At 42.5% G+C, this 21,205-nt stretch overlaps 3 protein-coding genes across 9 annotated transcripts in view; all 3 read left to right on the forward strand.

Annotated features, from left to right (window-relative positions):
* The first annotated feature begins 5 nt into the window (after positions 1-5).
* On the forward strand, positions 6-3,777 carry NKAPL (NFKB activating protein like). The gene has a single exon (XM_002816565.4). The coding sequence runs from the start codon at positions 175-177 to the stop codon at positions 1,342-1,344; it is 1,170 nt and encodes a 389-aa protein (XP_002816611.1). The 5' UTR covers positions 6-174; the 3' UTR covers positions 1,345-3,777.
* A 3,373-nt stretch (positions 3,778-7,150) lies between these two features.
* ZSCAN26 (zinc finger and SCAN domain containing 26) lies at positions 7,151-20,458 on the forward strand. 7 transcript variants are annotated; one of them, XM_024248849.3, is made up of 5 exons: positions 7,151-7,328; positions 14,308-14,388; positions 14,476-14,793; positions 15,124-15,241; positions 18,634-20,458. In XM_024248849.3, exons 2-5 carry the CDS (start codon positions 14,374-14,376, stop codon positions 19,533-19,535), a joined length of 1,353 nt encoding a protein of 450 aa, XP_024104617.1. In that variant the 5' UTR covers positions 7,151-7,328; positions 14,308-14,373; the 3' UTR covers positions 19,536-20,458. The 7 variants fall into 7 exon arrangements, with proteins under 7 accessions (XP_024104617.1, XP_063581479.1, XP_009239826.1 ...); XM_063725409.1 differs by having other exon boundaries at positions 7,157-7,328; positions 14,476-14,790; XM_009241551.4 differs by having other exon boundaries at positions 7,157-7,328; positions 14,308-14,793.
* The window catches only part of PGBD1 (piggyBac transposable element derived 1), a 67,554-nt gene continuing 53,615 nt past the window's right edge, over positions 7,267-21,205 (forward strand). The window contains 3 exon segments of the mRNA NM_001133884.1: positions 7,267-7,328; positions 14,308-14,388; positions 15,124-15,241. The gene's annotated coding sequence lies outside the window, so the exon portion shown is untranslated.

Consider the following 21,205-nt stretch of genomic DNA (forward strand, 5'->3'; position numbering starts at 1 on the left):
GATTCGTTTTCCGTTTGGTAACTGACAGGAAGCGGAAGCCGTGCGTGGGAGGCCGATTCTAGTGCGCCTGCGTGGCCGCGAATCACCAGCCAGCCTCTGGGTCTGTAGTAACCGCCCAGCGTTGAGGCGCGGCTCTTGCTCCCAGTATCCCGGTCCAGCTATTCTGAGGACATCATGGGCTCTCGGAGAAGGCGACGGAGCTCCTCGGGGAGCCCACCATCCCCGCAGAGCAGATGTTCCTCTTGGGATGGCCGTTCCCGCTCTCACTCCCGCGGCCGTGAGGGCCGCAGGCCTCCTTGGAGTGAGTCGGACGTGGGCGCTCTTTACCCCCTTAGTCGCTCTGGGTCGCGAGGGCGGCCCCCAAGATTCCGCAACTACGCCTTCGCGTCCTCCTGGTCGACCTCGTATAGTGGATATCGCTACCATCATCACTGCTATGCAGAAGAACGGCAGTCAGCGGAAGACTACGAGAAGGAGGAGAGCTATCGGCAGAGGCGGCTGAAGGAGAGAGAGAGGATTGGGGAGTTGGGAGCGCCTGAAGTGTGGGGGCCGTCTCCAAAGTTCCCTGAGCCAGATTCTGACGAACATACCCCAGTTGAGGATGAAGAAGAGGTAACGCATCAGAAAAGCAGCAGTTCAGATTCCAACTCGGAAGAACATAGGAAAAAGAAGACCAGTCGTTCAACAAACAAGAAAAAAAGAAAGAATAAGTCGTCTAAAAGAAAGCATAGGAAATATTCTGATAGTGACAGTAACTCAGAGTCTGACACAAATTCTAACTCTGATGATGATAAAAAGAGAGTTAAAGCCAAGAAGAAAAAGAAGAAAAAGAAACACAAAACAAAGAAAAAGAAGAATAAGAAGACCAAAAAAGAATCCAGTGACTCAAGCTGTAAAGACTCAGAAGAGGAGTTGTCAGAAGCCACCTGGGTGGAGCAGCCAAATGTGGCAGATACTATGGATTTAATAGGGCCAGAAGCACCTATAATACATACCTCTCAAGATGAAAAACCTTTGAACTATGGCCATGCTTTGCTCCCCGGTGAAGGTGCAGCTATGGCTGAGTATGTAAAAGCTGGAAAGCGAATCCCACGAAGAGGTGAGATTGGGTTGACAAGTGAAGAGATCGCTTCTTTTGAATGCTCAGGTTATGTCATGAGTGGTAGCAGGCATCGCAGAATGGAGGCTGTACGACTGCGTAAGGAGAACCAGATCTACAGTGCTGATGAGAAGAGAGCTCTTGCATCCTTTAACCAGGAAGAGAGACGAAAGAGAGAAAATAAGATTTTAGCCAGTTTCCGAGAGATGGTGTACAAAAAGACAAAAGGGAAAGATGACAAGTAATGATTTGTTGCACAGCAGGACTTTTAACAACAAGAATTTTACGTGACCAAAAGTGTTAAAAGACTTTACAGTGCTACTGTACTTACCATATTAGTAAGTCCCTCAGGAAAAAGCTTCTTTTGAGATATCCTTAGCAGCTTATTTTTTGTTATTTTAACTTTAAAAAGTAATATGTGCACATGGTTTTAAAAATATTCAACCATTATAGGAGGAGAGTTAGTAAAAAGTGAATCTTTCACTTTAGCCCCTGACACCTTTCCCCCCAAAATATATATTTTTGGTGTCTTATATACAGAATATACATTCTGTGCATATACAAGGGTATATGTTGCAGCGTAAAGATTAAAAGCTATTAAAGTTTTTTTTCACTTGTTACTCTGTTTTGCCATTCATTTGCCCCAGGGGGACCAAAAGAAGCCCAGAAAGAACAAAGGATTCAATCAAGTGTATACTTCTACTTTCAGTTAACAGACTGGCTTAGAAAATAGAAAAGATTTAGTGGCTCTTACAAATGAAAAGTCTAGAAGAAGGATTTTCTGCATGGCTTTAATTGGACATTGGTTTTCTTCTCCACTTTTTTTTCTCCAAGGGTCATCTTCCTTGGGCTGGTTTCCCTTATATAACAAAAGGGCTGCCAAAGCTTTTGAGTTTGGTTATCTTTTTTCTGGTCCACCTCTGAAGAGAGAACATTTCTTAGTTGCTAATCCAAACAAGAATCCAGAGAGTCACCATAATGGGATAAGCTTGGGTCACATGCCCACTCAAAACAAGTGTTGTTGCTTAGGAAATAGAATGGCTTATCTGTGGAGTCATAGACCAGTTATAGAGGAATGGATTCTTGAATGAAAATCAGGGTAATTTTGGGCAAGGGGGATAGACAACCAATAAATGCCTACTACAGTTTCGAATGATTTTTTAAAAAACATATAATGAAAGTACATGTGCTAAAAGTGAACATTTTCTTGACGAAAAGCTTGGCTTTGACTATTAGAAGTCAAATTCTAATTTAAGACGATATAGGGTTTATTCATTTATTCATAAAAAGAGATATAAAAGATGAAGATCAGAGTGCTTGAGTAGATTAGGGCCACCTAGACTAGCAAGAGAAAGAAAAAAATGATAAGGTATAAAGAAGAAGGCCCAGGCATGATGGCTTGCCTGTAATCCCAGCACTTTCGGAGACTGAGGTGGGAGAACTGCTTACGGCTAGGAGTTCAAGAGCAGCCTGAATAGCATAGCGAGACCTAGAAACACACACACACACACACACACACACACACACACACACACACACACACACACACACACACACACACACACACACACACACACACACACACACACACACACACACACACACACACCCACACCACACACACACACACGGGGTTCTAGAATCTGGCAGGGCAGTGTGATGTGGAAGGGCACATTTACCCTTCCACAGGATGTGACATGGCTGATACTGGACCACACCAGCTTGAGATTTTCGCCAAAGGGGGTTGTGGCATATTGGTGATAGACATGCTGTTACATGTGCATATTTCCATTTTTAGAACAAACTATACCACATTATACACATGGATTGACACCTTGCTCTTTTCAATTAATACATCCTGGAGATGTTTTATATCAATACATATGAATCTTCCTTTCTTTTAGATAACCTTGTAGTATTCCATTATATGAAAGCACCATATTTTGTTGGATGGTTAAGATGTTTTTCTGTATTTTACTATCACAGAGCACTATATTGAAAGCCTCTGTGGATATGTGACAGTATATCTGTAGCATATTCATCTAAAAATAGATGAATATTAGGTCAAAAAGAATCCTTTTGGTCATCTAGAAATGCTAACCTCAAAACAGAATTATTGAAACACAGGGAAAATATCAGGTGCTTCCTATGTATTAAGCACTATGGCTGGTACTGGGGATAAACCAAGAAACAAGTTAGACTTGCTCCTTGCCATCATAGAATTTTACATTTTACTGGGGGAGACAGACTTACAAAAGCCAACAGACAAAAATTACAAATTACAGTATGATGTGAAGAAAGTAACGGGCTAGAGACAGAATTGGGGGGAACTTTTTTGATATAGTGGTCAAGGAAAGTCTAAGAATGCCAGATTTAAGCTCTGTGTGCTTCTAAATTTTAATAGATATTGCAACACCACCTTCTATGTTTACACACTCACCAACATCATCACCAATATTGTATTTTCAAACCTTTTGATCTTTCCCAATCTAAGGTGAAAATGGCATTTTATTTGTATTTATTATTAAGAGTAAGACAGAGCATCTTTTCATAGATGTATTTACGAGTCTTTGATAACCTTTGTCCTCTGATAACCTTTGTCCATTCTTCTATAGCGTTGTTGGTCTTTTTTCTTAACTGGTCATAAAAACTCTTTAATAAATTAGATCTTTATCAAATATCTTGCAAATATAACTCTGTGTTATTTACCTTTGACTTGTTTTTCTGAGAGACACTTGACTATAATGCCCTTTAAAGCCTAAAAAGGTTTTCTAACAGTGGCTAAACAAATATCTTTATCTTTCTCGCTTGGAAGAAGATGCAGCTGAGAAACTGACTTCTAAATAAGCCAAGGTAAGATCGGTGAGCTTCTTTCCCAGAAAGATAAAATACACACCATGCAACAAACAGTATGTCTAATGCCTACAGTGGAATACTCATGATAGCTTTTTTGCTGTAGTTATGCTTAACTTGCCATTTAATGTTGCTGTTAGAGAGGGACTTGGCCAATAAATCTGCCTTAAAAGAGATTTCAAGAGTTGGAATTTGGCTGCAGATCACTGTTGTCTCAGGGGAGCTAATAAAAAGGGTTACAACTTTTCCTTTGAAGTAGTTTTGCCCAGAGTATGTAGCTATGGATTGTGAAATAGAAGAAAAACAGTATAATGAAAATTTTGTATTACGTTTACATTTCAAGAAACCATCAGAATCACTTTATTATTTCACTCTGCTCAAGCAGGAAGTTGAACAGATCAAATAACTTGTCTTAGCCACTAGAGTTACACTGAGTTTTATTCAGTGCTGAGAAACAGCCTAAGAAAGCAAACTAGTGAGGCTGTGCTGATTTACAATTGATACATTTTATGAAATAGCATTAATGTTCTCACAGACCATTATTATATGACTTTGTGGAATTATCAAAAGTAGTGTTTCACAAAATATAAAAATCTCCCACTGGCATAAGGGGTCTAATGTTTGTTTGTTTTAAAGTTCTGTAGCACAAGGGAAGGTGTTTCTTAACCTTAGCCACCAGCAATTTAGGGAGTAAGAAATTATAGATTTAGCAAAATTGCTCTTTTTATTCTTAGCCTAACGAATTCAGCTAGAGTTTAATCTGAATTTATGGGGGATATGTCTAAGATTTCACCATCAAATATAAGGGAGGTTTTTGGTAAATTTGAGATGTATTTATTTTTGCCTTATAAAGGAATCATCCATCTATTTATTTTTTATTAGGAGTTTCTGCTTTTAGTCAGAAATATATGTTGAGTTTTATGAAATGACATTGTAGCATTTGTGGAGATTATATGATTTTTCTTTATCAGCCTAATATGGGTGACTTAAAGTTATAGGTTTCCTAATATTAAGCTATAAATTTGTTAGATTCATTTGTAGGCTTTGATTGTTTAGAACAATCACTGGACAAATAATTTATTTAAAAACTCAGAGTAATGAATGAGACCTTGCTGTATACGTAGAAGCAGAGAGAAGAGCAGGAAGCATCATTACCAGAAGATAAGAACTGTAAATCTTATGCTGCAGCATGGTGGCATGACTCGTAATGCAATAGCATCTCTACTGATAATATGGAAAAGAAAGTTCTTATCTTGAATATCCTATGAATGGACCTGGCAGGAACATGATCACTATAGTTTACAAAAATAAGGATAATCCTGGCAAATGAAAACCTCAAGTTTGAAAATTGATTTGTATTGTAGTATTTTGTCTCTCGTGGTAATAACAGTGTTTTGAGTTATTCTCACCTTATCTACCCCTACCCCTCCCAAAAGATACAGACTGTTTAAATGAAAAATGCACACTTTGAAAATTAAAAAAAAACTCTTCTTTGTTTAGCTACTTTAAAGGTTTTGATTTTCTTGGGATATCCAATGCAATGGCAATAATCTCAGCCTTGATAATAAAAGTGACAGATTTAAGAAACTAGTCATAGTAGGGAATTTTAGAGGGGGAGTAAATAGGATATAGTATTTACTTTCTATTTAAATTAAATTTTCTTTATGTTTATACCTTATATAATTTTTGAAAAAGTCCTTTTCTAGATATTAAAAATAAGATATATGAGTTTTCCGTTCAAGAAAGAATATTGACTTCTAATTAGTAACACATTTATATTGACTAGATTTGTTGGCCTAATGAAAAGTTTTAAAGTAAACATATTTAATTTTTACTTTAAAAATATGCTTTCAAAGATACATTCAGACACCTAAGAAGAAAAGATAACTGCTTGTGATAATGAAACTGGTTGTTTTTTCTTTTCTGTTATGATAACTTCAATGCTTGAAACACTGAATAAATTACATGTCAGTACAATGTTTTGTATATTTAATGATATTTCAAAGCTTCTGTCAACTGATCAGTTAAACACAAAAGTTTGTTCAGATTTTTTAAAGGGTTTTTTTTCTTTCTTCCAACTTTTGTTTTAGGTTCAGTGGGTACATGTGCAGGTATGTTACATGAATAAAGTGCATACTGCTGGGGTTTGGTGTACAAATGATTTTGTCACCAAGGTGGTAGCATAGTACCTTACAGGTAACTTTTCAATCTTCACCTTCCTCTCACCCTCCACCCTCAAGAAGTCCTTGTGTCTGTTGTTCCCCTGTTTGTGTTCATGTCTACTCAATGTTTAGCACCCACTTATAAGTAAGAACATGCAGTATTTGGTTTTCTGTCCCTGTGTTAATTGGCTTAGGATAAATGGCCTCCAACTGCATCCATGTTGCTGCAAAGGACATGATCTCATTCTTTTGGCTGCATGATATTCCATGGTGTATGTACCACATTTTCTTTTTCCAGTCCACCATTGATGGGCATCTAGGTTGATTCCATGTCTCTGCTATTGTGAAAAGTGCTGTGATGAACATACACATGCATGGTCTTTATGGTAGAACAGTATATTCCTCTGGGTATATACCCAATAATGGAATTGCTGGGTCGAATGAGAGCTCTGTTTTAAGTTCTTTAAGAAATTTCCAAATTGCTTTCCACAGTGGCAGAACTAATTTACGTTGCCACCAGCAATGTATAAGCATTCAAAGAGTTTATCTTATTCAAAAACTATAAAAACCCAGTTTGTGATACTGTGGGAAAGAGAGAGACTATTTCTTTTCTCTGTTGTAGAATTTATTTTGATGAAGTGATATCTGTTGCTTTTATTCCCCCTGAAACTTACATTGATTGCAAAGTGTTGTTGATTTATTTTCTCTCACAGTAATAGCCCTAATTTCTTATTACCTTAAATCTTTCAATCCAAACATATGTCCATTGTTTAGTTTAATTTTCGAAATACTTTGACAATTATTTTTGCCATTATGTTTGATGAATTTTTAAATTGGGAAAAATGGCGAAGTATGTGTGTTTTATTTATGTGAGCAAAGTGAAAATGTTGGCTGTTTGTGATAACACTCAACGGAGCTGGCCTGTTTTTACATGAATAAAATAAACATCCGCTTTAAAATGAGAAAAAAACAAAAACAAAAACAAAAAACCAACAATCTCAGCTCACAACGAAATGACCCTCCCAGCCATCCTCAGCAGGCGGTACCCATGTTAGTCTCCTTCTGCGATGCCTAAGCGGCAGCACCATCGAGCCACGGTCCTCCAGCGTTCCTAGAGCGGAAAAGAAAGCGCTCCGAAGAGCTAGAGCTGACACTCAGCGATGAGCTAAGACGGTGTTTCAGAGCGTTTGGCTCCTCTGAGGCCCCTTGGCCAGGTGAGGGGACCCTGGAGCTGGGCCCCGGGCTGGGGCGGAACTGTAGCCTAGGGGCCTAGGGAGCAGCTGCTTCCCGGCGGGTGCAGAGAACCGTCCCTCGACCGAGGGGGTGGGGTCCGTAGCGGAGGTATCGGTCCTGGGGCCTATGAGAGTGATGAAGCTGTGGATGTAGTAAACAGAGTACAACCTTCTGCTGCATATTTTTCATCCATTCAGCGCAATTTTAAGTAGATATTAAAGGTAGGCGTCACCGAGAAGGTAATATTTGAGCAGAAATCTGAAGGAGGTGGGTGGAAAGACCTAAGTGGCTTTTGCGGGCAGGAACTTTCTAGGTAGAGGGAATAGCAAGTGCAAAGGTCTTAAAGCAGGAGCTTGCTTGGCATATTTGAGGAATAACGGGGAGACCAGAGTGGTTGGAGCAGTGAACAAAGGCGACTTTTGTAGGGAATGATGTCAGAGAGATTGGGGTATGGAGAGGAAGAGTGTAGAGTAAATGAGAACTGTATTGTGTAAGGAATTTTGTCTTTTTTTGGTGTGTGTTTTTGGAGGATTTTGAGTAGAAGAAAACACGATCTGACTTATGTTTTAAAGCATCTTTACTTGGAGACTCATGATGATAATAGATTGTAAGTGGGCAAGAATGGAATCAAGAAAACTTAAAAGTTAAGAGTAATTTTTTAAAATTCCAAGTAATTCAGGTGGGAGATAAGGATATCTTGAGCCAGTGATCAGATTATGATCTGCTTTGAAAATAGAGACAATAATATTTGCTACTGGGTCAGATGTAGGGTGTGACAGTAAGAAGGCAAATATAAATCCAAGGTTTTGGGCCTGTGGATGCATGAGATACTGGAGGAAATATCTGAGGTTTAGCTTTGGTACCTCATGTAAGTTGTTCAACTCTCCCTGTCTCAATTTCCTTCTCTGCACGATGAAATTAGGAATAGTGTCTTCTTTATAGGGTTGTGTGAGGGTTAAATAATTAATATGTGTGAAACATGTAGTATAGTTGTCCTGGCTCATTGTTTTATTATGCTGAGACATGAAGTGTGAGTGGGCATTAACAAGAAGAAAATTGGAGGGTTGGGGGGTGGTCCAAGCAGAAGGAATAAGCTGTGGAAGGGCCAAGGAGCAAGAAGGAGTATTGCAAATTTGAGGAAATAAAGTACTTCCTTAGATCAAAAAACAATTTAAACCATATTAAATGTTTTGAACTTGATCCTAAGGGTAATAATCGGCCATTACATGTAACAGGCATAGCAGGGACATAATAATATTTCATATCCTCCTTAGAATGATCACTGTTTGCACGTGGAAAATAGATTGGTGTCTCAGACCAGTCTGTTCGTCACAGTGGTCTGGGTAGGAGAAGACGATGGCAAAGGGGATGAGAAGTGGATTCATTTGAGAGATATTTAAGCAATAGAATCAATAGAACTTGATTGATCAGATACATGAGATATGAAAGGAGGAAGGAATGGTCAGTTTTCTGGCTCAAATAGCTGGGTAGATGGAGCTCCTCCCAAAACAGTTTATCAAATTATTTATTATATATTGTGTTTGATACATTTAATCACATTATAGAAATGAACTCACCACTAATTCAGCATCATACCCAGCCAGGCACTGTGGCTCATGCCTGTAATCCCAGCACTTTGGGAGGCTGAGGACGGTGGATCACTTGAGGTCAGGAATTCGAGACCAGCTTGGCCAACATGGTGAAACACTGTCTCTGCTCAAAATACAAAAATTAGCTGGGTGTCATGGCAGGCATTTGTAATCCCAGCTACTCAGGAGGCTGAGGGAGGAGAATCACTTGAACCCGGGAGGCTGAGGTTGCAGTGAGCCAAGATTGCGCTGCTGTACTCCAGCCTGGGCAACAGAGGCAGACTCCATTTCAAAGAAAAAAAAAGAAAAAACACATCATACCCTATATATACATATCAACATCATACCACATGTTTGTTTATATACCAATACTGATATAAATACCAGTATATATATGTATGTGGCATAGATATATTTATATACTGATATCGATATAGATATCTCTATAGATATAATAATATGAATACAGGTCTATATATAAAATATGAATACAGGTATATATACATAAACAATAATACGAATTATGTATATATATATACATATGCCTGTATTTGTGTCATTATTTGTGTAACTAGGGTATCTATATTGGTAAAGATAGGTAGAGATCTAGAAAGAGATTTCCTATAGGGAATTAGCATAGGTCATTATGGAGGCTGGCAAGTCTCCGTATCTTCAGAGTGAGTTTTCAGGCTGGAGACCCAGGAGAGCAAATGGTTTAGTTCCAGCTCAAGCCCAAAGGCCTGAGAACCAGGAGAGCTGATGGTGTAGTTCCTGTCTGAAGGCCATAGGCTTGAGATTCAGTAAGAGCTGTTTTAGTTCCAACTCTGATGGCAAGAAAAAAGCAAGAAAAATGATTCAGTTTGAAGCATTTTAGACAGGAAGAATTCTCTTACTCAGGGGTGAGTCAGCCTTTTTGTTCTAGTCAGACTTTTAACTGCTTGGATGAGGTCCACCAACATTATGGAGGGCAGTCTGTTTTAGTCTACAGTCTACCAATTTATTTTTATTTTTATTTTTTTCAGCTAATTTTTTATTTTTTTATTTTATTTTTTTAATGTATTATTTTCTTTTTTTTTTTTTTAAGTATTTATTGATCATTCTTGGGTGTTTCTCGGAGAGGGGGATATGGCAGGGTCATAGGATAATAGTGGAGAGAAGGTCAGCAGATAAACACATGAACAAAGGTCTCTGGTTTTCCTAGGCAGAGGTCCCTGTGGCCTTCCGCAGTGTTTGTGTCCCTGGGTACTTGAGATTAGGGAGTGGTGATGACTCTTAATGAGCATGCTGCCTTCAAGCATCTGTTTAACAAAGCACATCTTGCACCGCCCTTAATCCATTTAACCCTGAGTTGACACAGCACATGTTTCAGAGAGCACCGGGCTGGGGGCAAGGCCATAGATCAACAGCCTCCCAAGGCAGAAGAATTTCTCCTCCCAGACGGGGCAGCCGGGCAGAGGGGCTCCTCACTTCCTAGACGGGGCGGCCAGGTAGAGGCGCTCCTCACTTCCTCCCAGACGGGGCGGCCGGGCAGAGGCGCTCCTCATTTCCTGCCAGACGGGGTGGCGGCCGGGCAGAGGCGCTTCTCACTTCCCAGATGGGGCGGCCGGGCAGAGGTGCTCCCCACTTCCCAGACGGGGCGGCCAGGCAGAGGCGCTCCTCGCTTCCCAGATGGGGCGGCCGGGTAGAGGCGCTCCTCACTTCCCAGAAGGGGTGGCCGGGCAGAGGCGCTCCTCACTTCCTCCCAGACGGGGTGGTGGCCGGGCAGAGGCGCTCCTCACTTCCCAGACGGGGCGGCCGGGCAGAGGTGCTCCTCACCTCCCAGACGGGGCGACCGGGCAGAGGCGCTCCTCACTTCCTGCCAGACGGGGTGGCGGCTGGGCAGAGGCACTCCTCACCTCCCAGACGGGGCGGCCAGGCAGAGGCCCTCGTCACTTCCCAGATGGGGCGGCCGGGCAGAGGCGCTCCTCGCTTCCCAGATGGGGCGGCCGGGTAGAGGCGCTCCTCACTTCCCAGAAGGGGTGGCCGGGCAGAGGCGCTCCTGACTTCCTCCCAGACGGGGTGGTGGCCGGGCAGAGGCGCTCCTCACTTCCCAGACGGGGTGGTGGCCGGGCAGAGGCGCTCCTCACCTCCCAGACGGGGCGACTGGGCAGAGGTGCTCCTCACCTCCCAGACGGGGCGACCGGGCAGAGGCGCTCCTCACTTCCTCCCAGACGGGGTGGCCAGGCAGAGGCACTCCTCACCTCCCAGACGGGGCGGCCGGGCAGAGGCCCTCGTCACTTCCCAGATGGGGCGGCCGGGCAGAGGCGCTCCTCGCTTCCCAGATGGGGCGGCCGGGTAGAGGCGCTCCTCACTTCCCAGAAGGGGTGGCCGGGCAGAGGCGCTCCTCACTTCCTCCCAGACGGGGTGGTGGCCGGGCAGAGGCGCTCCTCACTTCCCAGACGGGGCGGCCGGGCAGAGGTGCTCCTCACCTCCCAGACGGGGCGACCGGGCAGAGGCGCTCCTCACTTCCTCCCAGACGGGGTGGCGGCTGGGCAGAGGCACTCCTCACCTCCCAGATGGGGCGGCCAGGCAGAGGCCCTTGTCACTTCCCAGATGGGGCGGCCGGGCAGAGGCGCTCCTCACTTCCCAGACAGGGCGGCTGGGCAGAGGTGCTCCTCACTTCCTATACGGGATGGCGGCCGGGCAGAGACGCTCCTCACTTCCTATATGGGATGGCGGCCGGGCAGAGGCGCTCCTCACTTCCCAGACAGGGCGGCCAGGCAGAGGGGCTCCTCACATCCCAGACGATGGGCGGCCAGGCAGAGACGCTCCTCACTTCCTAGACAGGGTGGCGGCAGGGCAGAGGCTGTAATCTTAGTACTTTGGGAGGCCAAGGCAGGCGGCTGGGAGGTGGAGGTTGTAGCGAGCCGAGATCACGCCATTGCACTCCAGCCTGGGCAACATTGAGCATTGAGTGAGCGAGACTCCGTCTGCAATCCGAGCACCTCGGGAGGCCGAGGCGGGCAGATCACTGGAGGCCAGGAGCTGGAGACCAGCCCGGTCAACACGGGGAAACCCCGTCTCCACCAAAAATACAAAAACCAGTCAGGTGTGGCAGTGCGCGCCTGCAATCCCAGGCACTCGGCAGGCCGAGGCAGGAGAATCACAGGAGCCCGAGGCAGGGAGGTTGCAACGCGCTGAGATCACGGCAGTACAGTCCAGCTTCGGTAACAGAGGGAGATCGAAGAAAGAAGGAGAGGGAGACCAAAGGAGGGAGAGGGGGAGGGAGAGGGAGACCGAAGGAGGGAGAGGGAGGGGGAGGGGGAGGGCGAGGGCCAGTCTACCAATTTAAATGTTAATCTCATTCCAAGAGAATTGGAGAACATTCCAGAATAATGTTTGACCAAATATCTGAGCACCCTGTGGCCCAGTTAAGTTGACACATAAAATTAACCATTACAATACCAATCTTTTATTTTCTGGCTAATAATCATCACTTTGTTTGAGACAGAGTCTCACTGTCGTCCAGGCTGGAGTGCAGTGGCGTGATCTCAGCTCACTGCAACCTCCACCTCCCGGATTCAAGTGATTCTCCTGCCTTAGCCTCCCGAGTAGGACTACAGGCATGTGCCACCACACTCAGCTAATTTTTTGTATTTTCAGCAGACACGGGGTTTCACTGATAATCATCACTTTCTTGGACTTTTTTACTTATATTAAGAATACTAGGAATTGGCTTTTTAAAGTTTAAGTTCATTTTGACTAAGAAAAATAATTATCAGCTGGGAAGTGTTAACTATATACACATTCAGGAATATGCAACAGGGAACTGTTTGGAGGTTAAGCCACTGATTAAGTGAGCCTTCTCCCATTCTCCCACTTACCGCATGCCCATTGATTCAAAGGCATGTGTCAGCAGCTGACAGATGGTATTTCACTGATCTATAGGGATACTCAAGCATAGTCAAAATCAAGAATGCTAAATCCCCACATACCACGGGCCTGCCCCAAAGGATGATAGGGAATTGTCTGAGTTCATTTTTAACATGTTGGATTTGAGAGGCTTCTGTAGGGTATGCTGGTCCCAAATAGGCAGAAGTAAATTCAAGTCTGACACTTGAGATATCTGACCTGAAGAATAAGGAAATCATCAGCATAAGGACAGTAATTGAAGTCACAAACATACTTATACTCTACATTAGCCCTTTCTAGTTTCTGCCCTATCTTTCTTGTTCTATTCAATGTATTACTTTTTTGAAATTTGTCATTTATGCTCACTCTCCATTTTCTCATTTCCTATGGCAGGCTAGCTATTCTTACTAACAAAATTACCTTCACAGAGGTCACTAATGACATCTTTGTTTTTGAATCAAGTGTCTATACCAGGTCTTAGATTAATTCACCATCTTATAGCATTTACACTCTTGAACACTGTGCTCATATCATTTCCCTTATAAATCAGTGAATTCCTTCTGTTCTTTAGAATTATCTCATTTACCTCAAAACTTCTGTGAATTAGGTATTATCTTCATTTTACAAATGAGTAAACTAAGTCCAAAAGGATAAGTAACTTGCCCCAGGTCACAACATGTAAGTGACAGGGCTGGATTGGAACCCAGGCCTGTCTAAGGCCCAGGGTCTTTCCACCATTCCACATTTACAGAAATAGACCTCCTTGACCTTCTGGATACTATTGTCTTTTTTCTCCTCCTACCTTTCCAGTTCCATCTCACTTCTGTTTCTTATATGTAGATGTTTCCCAGGATTCCGGCTCCATATAACGTTTTCCTAGCCATAACTAACTACTACATTGAACATCCAACAGCTTTATGCTGTCTTTTTCTTTGTCTAAAAAAACTTTCTCTATTTCCTTGTCTTTCACTTGTCTTTTTTCTTTTCTTTTTTTTTCTTTCTTTCATTCTTTTTCTCTCTTTTCTTCCTTTCTTGATATAGGTCTTGCTGTGGTTGCCCAGGCTGAACTCAGACTCCTGGGCTCAAGCAGTTCTCCCTCCTCAGCCTCCCGAGTAGCTGGGATTACAGGCGTGTGCCACCATGCCCAGTGTCACTATGTTGCCCAGGCTGGACTCAAACTCCTGGGCTTAAGCAGTCTTCCCACCTCAGCCTCCCAAAGTGCTGAGATGACAAGTGTGAGCCACAGTGCCTAGCCTCAGTTATTTTGAGGGCTACGAAATGGTGATTTTTCAAATCTATTATTCCTTCTACATTAGATAGTATTCTGTAAGATAGTTTTTTCCTTCTGTATGTATGTTTAGAAATGGTTGTTTCATAGAGAAAAAATGGATAACAGGAAATGTATAAACCCAAGAAAATGTTATTGTTCTTGTTAGCAGTACTATTACTGTTTCTGTCATTCTTGTTACTATATTTTTAGGAGTGTCTCTGAAGATACAGTCCAAAGAAAGTTCTCCAAAACAAGGAGAGCAGTCTGAAGCTGGGGATGGCGACAGCATTGGTGAGTGCCCATTCCTTGGCTCCCCTGAATCTGAAGAAGGAGGGGCTTCGGATAGTGAGGGAGGATCACTACTCTACTTGGGAACAGGGATTCAAGCTGCAAGGAAACAGTAAAGGCCTTGGACAGGAGCCATTGTGCAAACAATTCAGGCAGTTGCGTTATGAAGAGACCACAGGACCTCGAGAAGCACTAAGTCGGCTCCGGGAGCTCTGTCAACAGTGGCTACAGCCCGAGACCCATACCAAGGAGCAGATCCTGGAGCTGCTGGTGCTGGAGCAGTTTCTGATCATCCTGCCTAAGGAGCTCCAGGCCCGGGTGCAGGAGCATCACCCAGAGAGTGGGGAGGACGTGGTTGTTGTTCTGGAGGATTTGCAGCTGGATCTTGGAGAAACAGGACAACAGGTGGTAAGGGTCAGATGTGCTCTTTTTCAGGAATGCAGGAATTGAGATCTCTGGCCAGACAGGTGGACATGGGTTCATCAGCGGAAGGAGAATTACTAAGCTTTGATTCAGTTTTTTTCCAGTCTAGCTGTTAATTTCTATAAGTCTTACCTCAACCTTACCTGGCCCTTGCTGGGAGAAAACTGATTGTGCACCAGATTCCCCATCTTCTTTTCTTTGCCCCTCTGGGGTTTCTCTTTGTTCTCTTTTTTAACACCTAGGTGTTTTACTGAACAGCAGTTTCCTAAACCCACATATATCTAATTATGCCTCCATATACCTAATTGTCCCTAGGACCCAGACCAGGCAAAGAAACAAAAAATGCTTGTGGAGGAGATGGCCCTTCTGAGAGGAGTACAGGAACAGCAGGTTCGGCCTGAGTGTGAAGTTACAAAGCCTGAGAAAGAGAAGGGTAAGAATTGGATTGCATCTTCTGTGTGTGAGATGTGGTGAACTGTGCCTTTCCCTCTGAGGTTGTGCTTAGCACCCTTGTATTTTGTTTTTTGCTTTTGTTTTGAGTCAGGTTTACTGAAGCATAATTTACATGTAGTAAAATTCACTCTTTTTAGTACAGGTCAATGAGTTTTCACAAATGCGAAATAATTATGGTCTAATCAGGACCACGATCAAGAGATAAGAGATGTCTATCACCCCAAACATTTTAGCTGAACAAAATAGCAAGGAAAGGGTACAAAGGGAACCTGAACCTTCACCTTGCTCTTCTTCCTCTTACTGTAGGGGTGAATAAAAAAAGCAGTGCTAGGCCAGCTACTTGGGAAGCTAAGGGAGAAGGATCACTTGAGCCCAGTTCAAGGCTGCAGTGAGCAATGCTTGTGCCACTGCACTTCAGTCTGGGCAACATCTCTTAAAAAAGCAAGTAGTGGCCAGGCATGGTGGCTCATGACTGTAAACCCAGCACTTTGGGAGGCCAAGGCGGGTAGATATACGAGGTCAGGAGTTCAAGACCAGCCTGGCCAAGATGATGAAACACTGTCTCTACTAAAAATACAAAAATTAGCCAGGTGTGGTAGCGGGTGCCTGTAATCCCAGCTACTCGGGAGGCTGAGGCAGAGAATTGCTTGAACCCAGGAGGCGGAGATTGCAGTGAGCCGAGATCACACCACTACATTTCAGCCTGGGCGACACAACGAGACTCCGTCTCAAAAAAAAAAAAAAAAAAACAAGTAGTGCTAGTTTCTTAATCAAGTCAAAGAAAGCCACATGCTTCATTACTCGTTTTTTTAAATTTCCTTCAAATTATTTTAAATGGCCACTATCTTTCATTTCTAAATGTCACCTGGATTTTTTTTTTTTTTGGTTCTATATTTTCTTTTTTGTTGTTTTTTCTATTGAGACAGGGTCTTGCTCTGTCTTCAGGCTGGAGTACAGTGGTGCAGTCATAGCTCACTACAGCCTTGACCTTCCAGGCTCAAGTGATCCTCCCACCTCAGCCTCCCAAGTAGCTGGGACTACAGGTGTGTGTGCCACCACACCTGGCTTTTTATTATTATTATTTGTAGAGACAGGGTCTCCCTATGTTGCCCTGGCTGGTCTTGAATTCCTGGTCTTAAGCATTTCTCCCATTTGGGCCTCTCACAGTGCTGGCATTATAGGTGCAAGCCACCTCACCTAGCCTCCTTTATTTTCTTTGTCACTGAAATTCTTCTTCCTAATTTTTGCTCCTTACATTTTTTCATTTCTTTTTTTTTTCGTCATAGAACTAATTACATTATATTGTAGTTTCTAGTTTGCTTCTTTTTTTCTCTTGCCAGACTAAAAGGGAAGGGGTTTTGTTTTGTTTTCTGAGTCAGCTACAGTCCCTGGCCTAGCATAGACCCTCAATAAATGTCTGTTTGATGAATGGCTGGTTTTATATCTAAAATCATGCTTTACATGCTGCCTATTCCTCTGTTCAATTTCCAAGTCAGCTTCAAAGTTACCTTTCTTCTGGGAGCATCCTGAATAAAGTAGCTGAAAGAAAGGGGCCTACCTTTTCTCAATAGCCTTGCAGAAATGATTACCATGTAATCAGTGATGGGTGTATAGTTTAAATACAAAAAGTAAATGTGGCTGCCGTAATCCCACTACTTTGGGAAGCCAAAGTGGGAGGATTGCTTGAAGCCAGATGTTTGAGACCAGCTTGGGCAACACAGTGAAACCCTGTCCTCTACAAAAAATAAATAAATAGCTAGGCGTGGTGGCATGCAGCTGTAGTTCTAGCCACTTGGGAGGCTGAGGCAAAAGGATTGCTTGAGCCCAGGAGTTCAAGACTGCAGTGAGCTATGCGATTGCACCACTGTACTCCAGCCTTGGCAACAGAGGAAGACCATGTCTCAAAAAAAGTGAATGTAATGTCAGTAGACTCTTGAAAATGTCCCTTACCCTCTGGATCTGTTAAAAATGTTATTTTATATTCAAAGTTCAGGTTGTTTTTTGGTTTCATCCTCTCTTGCTTTTTTAAAGTTGTATATGTGATTATGTCATTACTGGAAGAGTCTTATTCCTTTCCCTTAATCTCTCACTCCTGCCCCCTGCCCCTGTGTAGGATTGAATACTTCATTCTGTTGTAGAGGGTCTTTGTACACAGTACATTATTACTATGTACAAATTTTTAATTTCTTCACTCCCCACCTGTGACCTTCCTTTCTCTGATGTCTCTTTACTAATCCCTTCACTTTCATTTTTCCTTTCAGCTGTCATCCACTTTCTCCTTTTTAATAATCTGCTGAATTAACTTGCTTACACTGATTAACCCTCTTTTGTTTGTTATTAGTGCTGCTTAGAGTCTCTTTCTTCTATTTTCTCCATCCAGCTTTCCTTTTACTTTCTCATTCTGACTTTGCATCCCCAGTCATGCTCCTAGCCTTTAAAGAGTTATCCTTAGCTACAAGAAAAACTGGTAAATAAAAATATAAAACGAAACAAAACAAAAAACTTCACATTCTTCTCACCCATCTGCTTGTGTATCTGAGCTTAAGTTTTCTCTATTTTCATTTAATTTCACCCTTAGGACACAGGCCATTTATTTAGTAAATATTTGTTTAATGTCTGTTATGTACCAGGCTCTGTGCTAGAGAAAACAAAGTCTGCTCCGCATGTGCTTACAGTCTCCTGCGGCATTGTGCATCAGGGGTGCAGGGAGAGAGATAGACATGAATAAATTATCATAGTGTTGAGATAAAAGCTCTGTTCAACCACACAGGAGAGCAGTTACTGCAGTCCAAGGAGATTAGGAAAGGCGAAGGCATTTTTGTGAACTTCATGTTATTGTCAAGGTCTTATTATAGTACATTATTCTTTCTTTATTGATGAGGACACAGAGCCCAGATAATTTACCTTACTTTTTTAAGATTACACAGTTAGTGATAAAATTGGCACCACATCTACATTTCTTCATTTTCAGTTAAAATGTCATCCCTTTCTTATGGGCCCTGGGGGCCTCAATTAACCTAGCTTTTTTTATTTTCCATGTGACAAGTTATCTTCAAGACTGTACAGCCATGCCCTTTAAGACAGTTTATTTGATTGCTTGCTAGCTTCTCTGTGTGTGGTATCCCATGATAAAATTTAAACTATTTAAAATAAGTCACCTCCCACCAGAATTCCCCATCTTTCCCCAAAGGCAGTCACAGTTAACAATGTCTTGTGTACCATTCTGTAACTATTTTATACAGTCACAAGCATCTACAATGTTTTTACTTTGCACACATGGCTTCATTAAATTTTTTTTTTCCTTTTAGTTGCAGATTCCTTTCCCCAAGCATCAAAAGACAAGTAATTGGTGGTATATATTTAATATTGCAGGTGAGGAGACAAGGATTGAGAATGGGAAGCTTGTTGTAGTAACAGACTCTTGTGGAAGAGAAGAGTCATCTGGGAAAATATCTGAACCCATGGAGGCTCATAATGAGGGCTCTAACTTGGAAAGGCAGCAGGCCAAGCCCAAAGAGAAGACTGAGTATAAATGCTTAGAACGTGGGCGGGGATTCATCCAGCACTCGGACCTGATTGAACATGCGAGTACACACACGGGAAAGAAACTCTGCGAGTCTGATGTGTGTCAGAGTTCTAGTCTTACAGGACATAAGAAAGTCCTCTCTAGAGAGAAAGGTCATCAGTGTCATGAGTGTGGGAAAGCCTTTCAGAGGAGTTCACACCTCGTCAGACATCAGAAAATCCATCTTGGTGAGAAGCCTTATCAGTGCAATGAGTGTGGCAAAGTCTTTAGCCAGAATGCAGGCCTTTTGGAACATCTCAGAATTCATACTGGAGAGAAACCTTATCTATGTATCCATTGTGGAAAAAATTTTAGGCGCAGCTCTCACCTTAATCGACACCAGAGAATTCACAGTCAGGAGGAGCCCTGTGAGTGCAAGGAGTGTGGAAAAACCTTTAGTCAGGCCTTACTCCTCACCCACCATCAGAGAATCCATAGTCACTCCAAAAGCCATCAATGTAATGAGTGTGGAAAAGCTTTCAGTTTGACCTCAGACCTTATTCGACACCACAGAATTCATACTGGAGAAAAACCTTTCAAGTGTAACATATGCCAGAAAGCCTTCCGACTAAACTCACACCTTGCTCAGCATGTAAGAATCCACAATGAAGAAAAACCCTATCAGTGTAGTGAATGTGGAGAAGCCTTCAGGCAAAGGTCAGGTCTTTTTCAACATCAGAGATATCACCACAAAGACAAACTGGCTTGATAAGGTGTTCTCTCCTTGTAGAACATCAGAGAAGGCACATTGACTAGCAAACAGCACTTTAGGAAAAGTCACCGTAGCCCACTGTGGCATCAGAAAATTCTTGGGGGCTGAGTTGGAGGCTCCCTGCGTCTATTCCCTCTCCTTTGCTTTCCTTGAAGACAGCTTTGGACCACAATAATTTCACTCTAGATGATATGCTAGGATCAAAGTTAAACAGCATTCTTCACTGCAGGACATCTCAGAGCATTTAACATAACTGCGTGATTATATACTCTAAGCAATAGAGAGCTTCATGACTGAGTAAGGGTTTTGAAGTTAGCAGTGAATCAAGTGCCCACAGATTTGCAGGCTTAAGCAGAACAAGGGAAGATTGATATTTTTGTATATGCTATAGCAACTTACTCCTATGAAATAAAATTGATGATGTTTGGAAGTATATTACTCTCAAAGGTGTCTTAAAGTACAGGTTAATGGTGAACATTTTCCCCCAGTGGCTTCACCTCATTCCTCCCACTGGCCTTACCCCTTCCTTCCCCAGTGGAAGCATTTTCAAAAGCAAAGATAATTTTTGATGGTGAACTTTAGAACTTGCCTTCAGGTTTAGCTTCATGTAATTTTACCATTTCCCATCCCCATTCTCCACCACATTATGTCAAGATTCAAGTTATAAATCAATGTTTTACTTAGACTTTGAAAGAGATTTCATGAGTAATTTGAATGAACCTTGCTGAATTAATCTGAAGAGCAACTGTCTGACTTGATAACTCCAGTGCCAGTATAGTGGTTGCTGCATAGACACTATTCAGTAAATGTCTGCTGAAAGAAATTGGACTTTTTCCCTTTAATATTGATGATGCAATTTTGAAATGTTGCTTGTCGTGGAATACTTCGGAAGTTAAACAATAAAGTCAGCTTGGAGAGGAGATCATGATCTTTATATTGTGAATACCAGAATGTCATAGATGAAGAATATTAAAATTAGGGGCGTCCACTCCAAAACATATCACCAGAGTGACAAATACCACTTACTAATCGTTAGTAACTGCAGAGGGTATTCCTGTCAGGAGAAGACTTCTTGGTCTTCCAATGTGAAAAGATCAGTGAACCCTCATGCAGTGATTGGGACTAGATTCAGCTGCATATAATTTAAAAACAAAAAAGCATGAGTGACTTCATACAAGTTTATTTTTCTCTCTAATAGAAAAGGGCTGGAGATAATTAGTCCATCCTTGATGGCTGCTGAAGCTCCAGTTATCACATGCAAAATGTGGACAAAAGGCAGAGGAACAAAAAGAGGCTTATCCCAGTTCAGTCACCTCCTTTTGAGCAGCCTCTCCAAAAATCACTTAGTAAGTATGTCATAGGCAAAACCTAGGCAAAGAAGGCTGGAAAGTGTGTCTTATTCTGGATTGCAGAGTGCCCAGCTGAAAATTAGGCTTCCATTACTAAGGATAAAGGGGAGAATTAAGCTGATCAAAAGCAACAATCAATACAATTTCTTGGAGGGGAAACAAATCTGTCATAGAAGCAGCTGCAGCTTTTTTTTTTTCCATGTGGAGTATCGCTCTTGTTGTCCAGGCTAGAGTGCAATAATGCGATCTCGGCTCACTGCAACCTTCCCTTCCTGGGTTCAAGCAATTCTCCTGCCTCAGTCTCCCAAGTAGTTGGGA

Source organism: Pongo abelii, chromosome 5, assembly GCF_028885655.2.
Source record: "Pongo abelii isolate AG06213 chromosome 5, NHGRI_mPonAbe1-v2.0_pri, whole genome shotgun sequence".
Lineage (NCBI taxonomy): Eukaryota > Metazoa > Chordata > Mammalia > Primates > Hominidae > Pongo > Pongo abelii.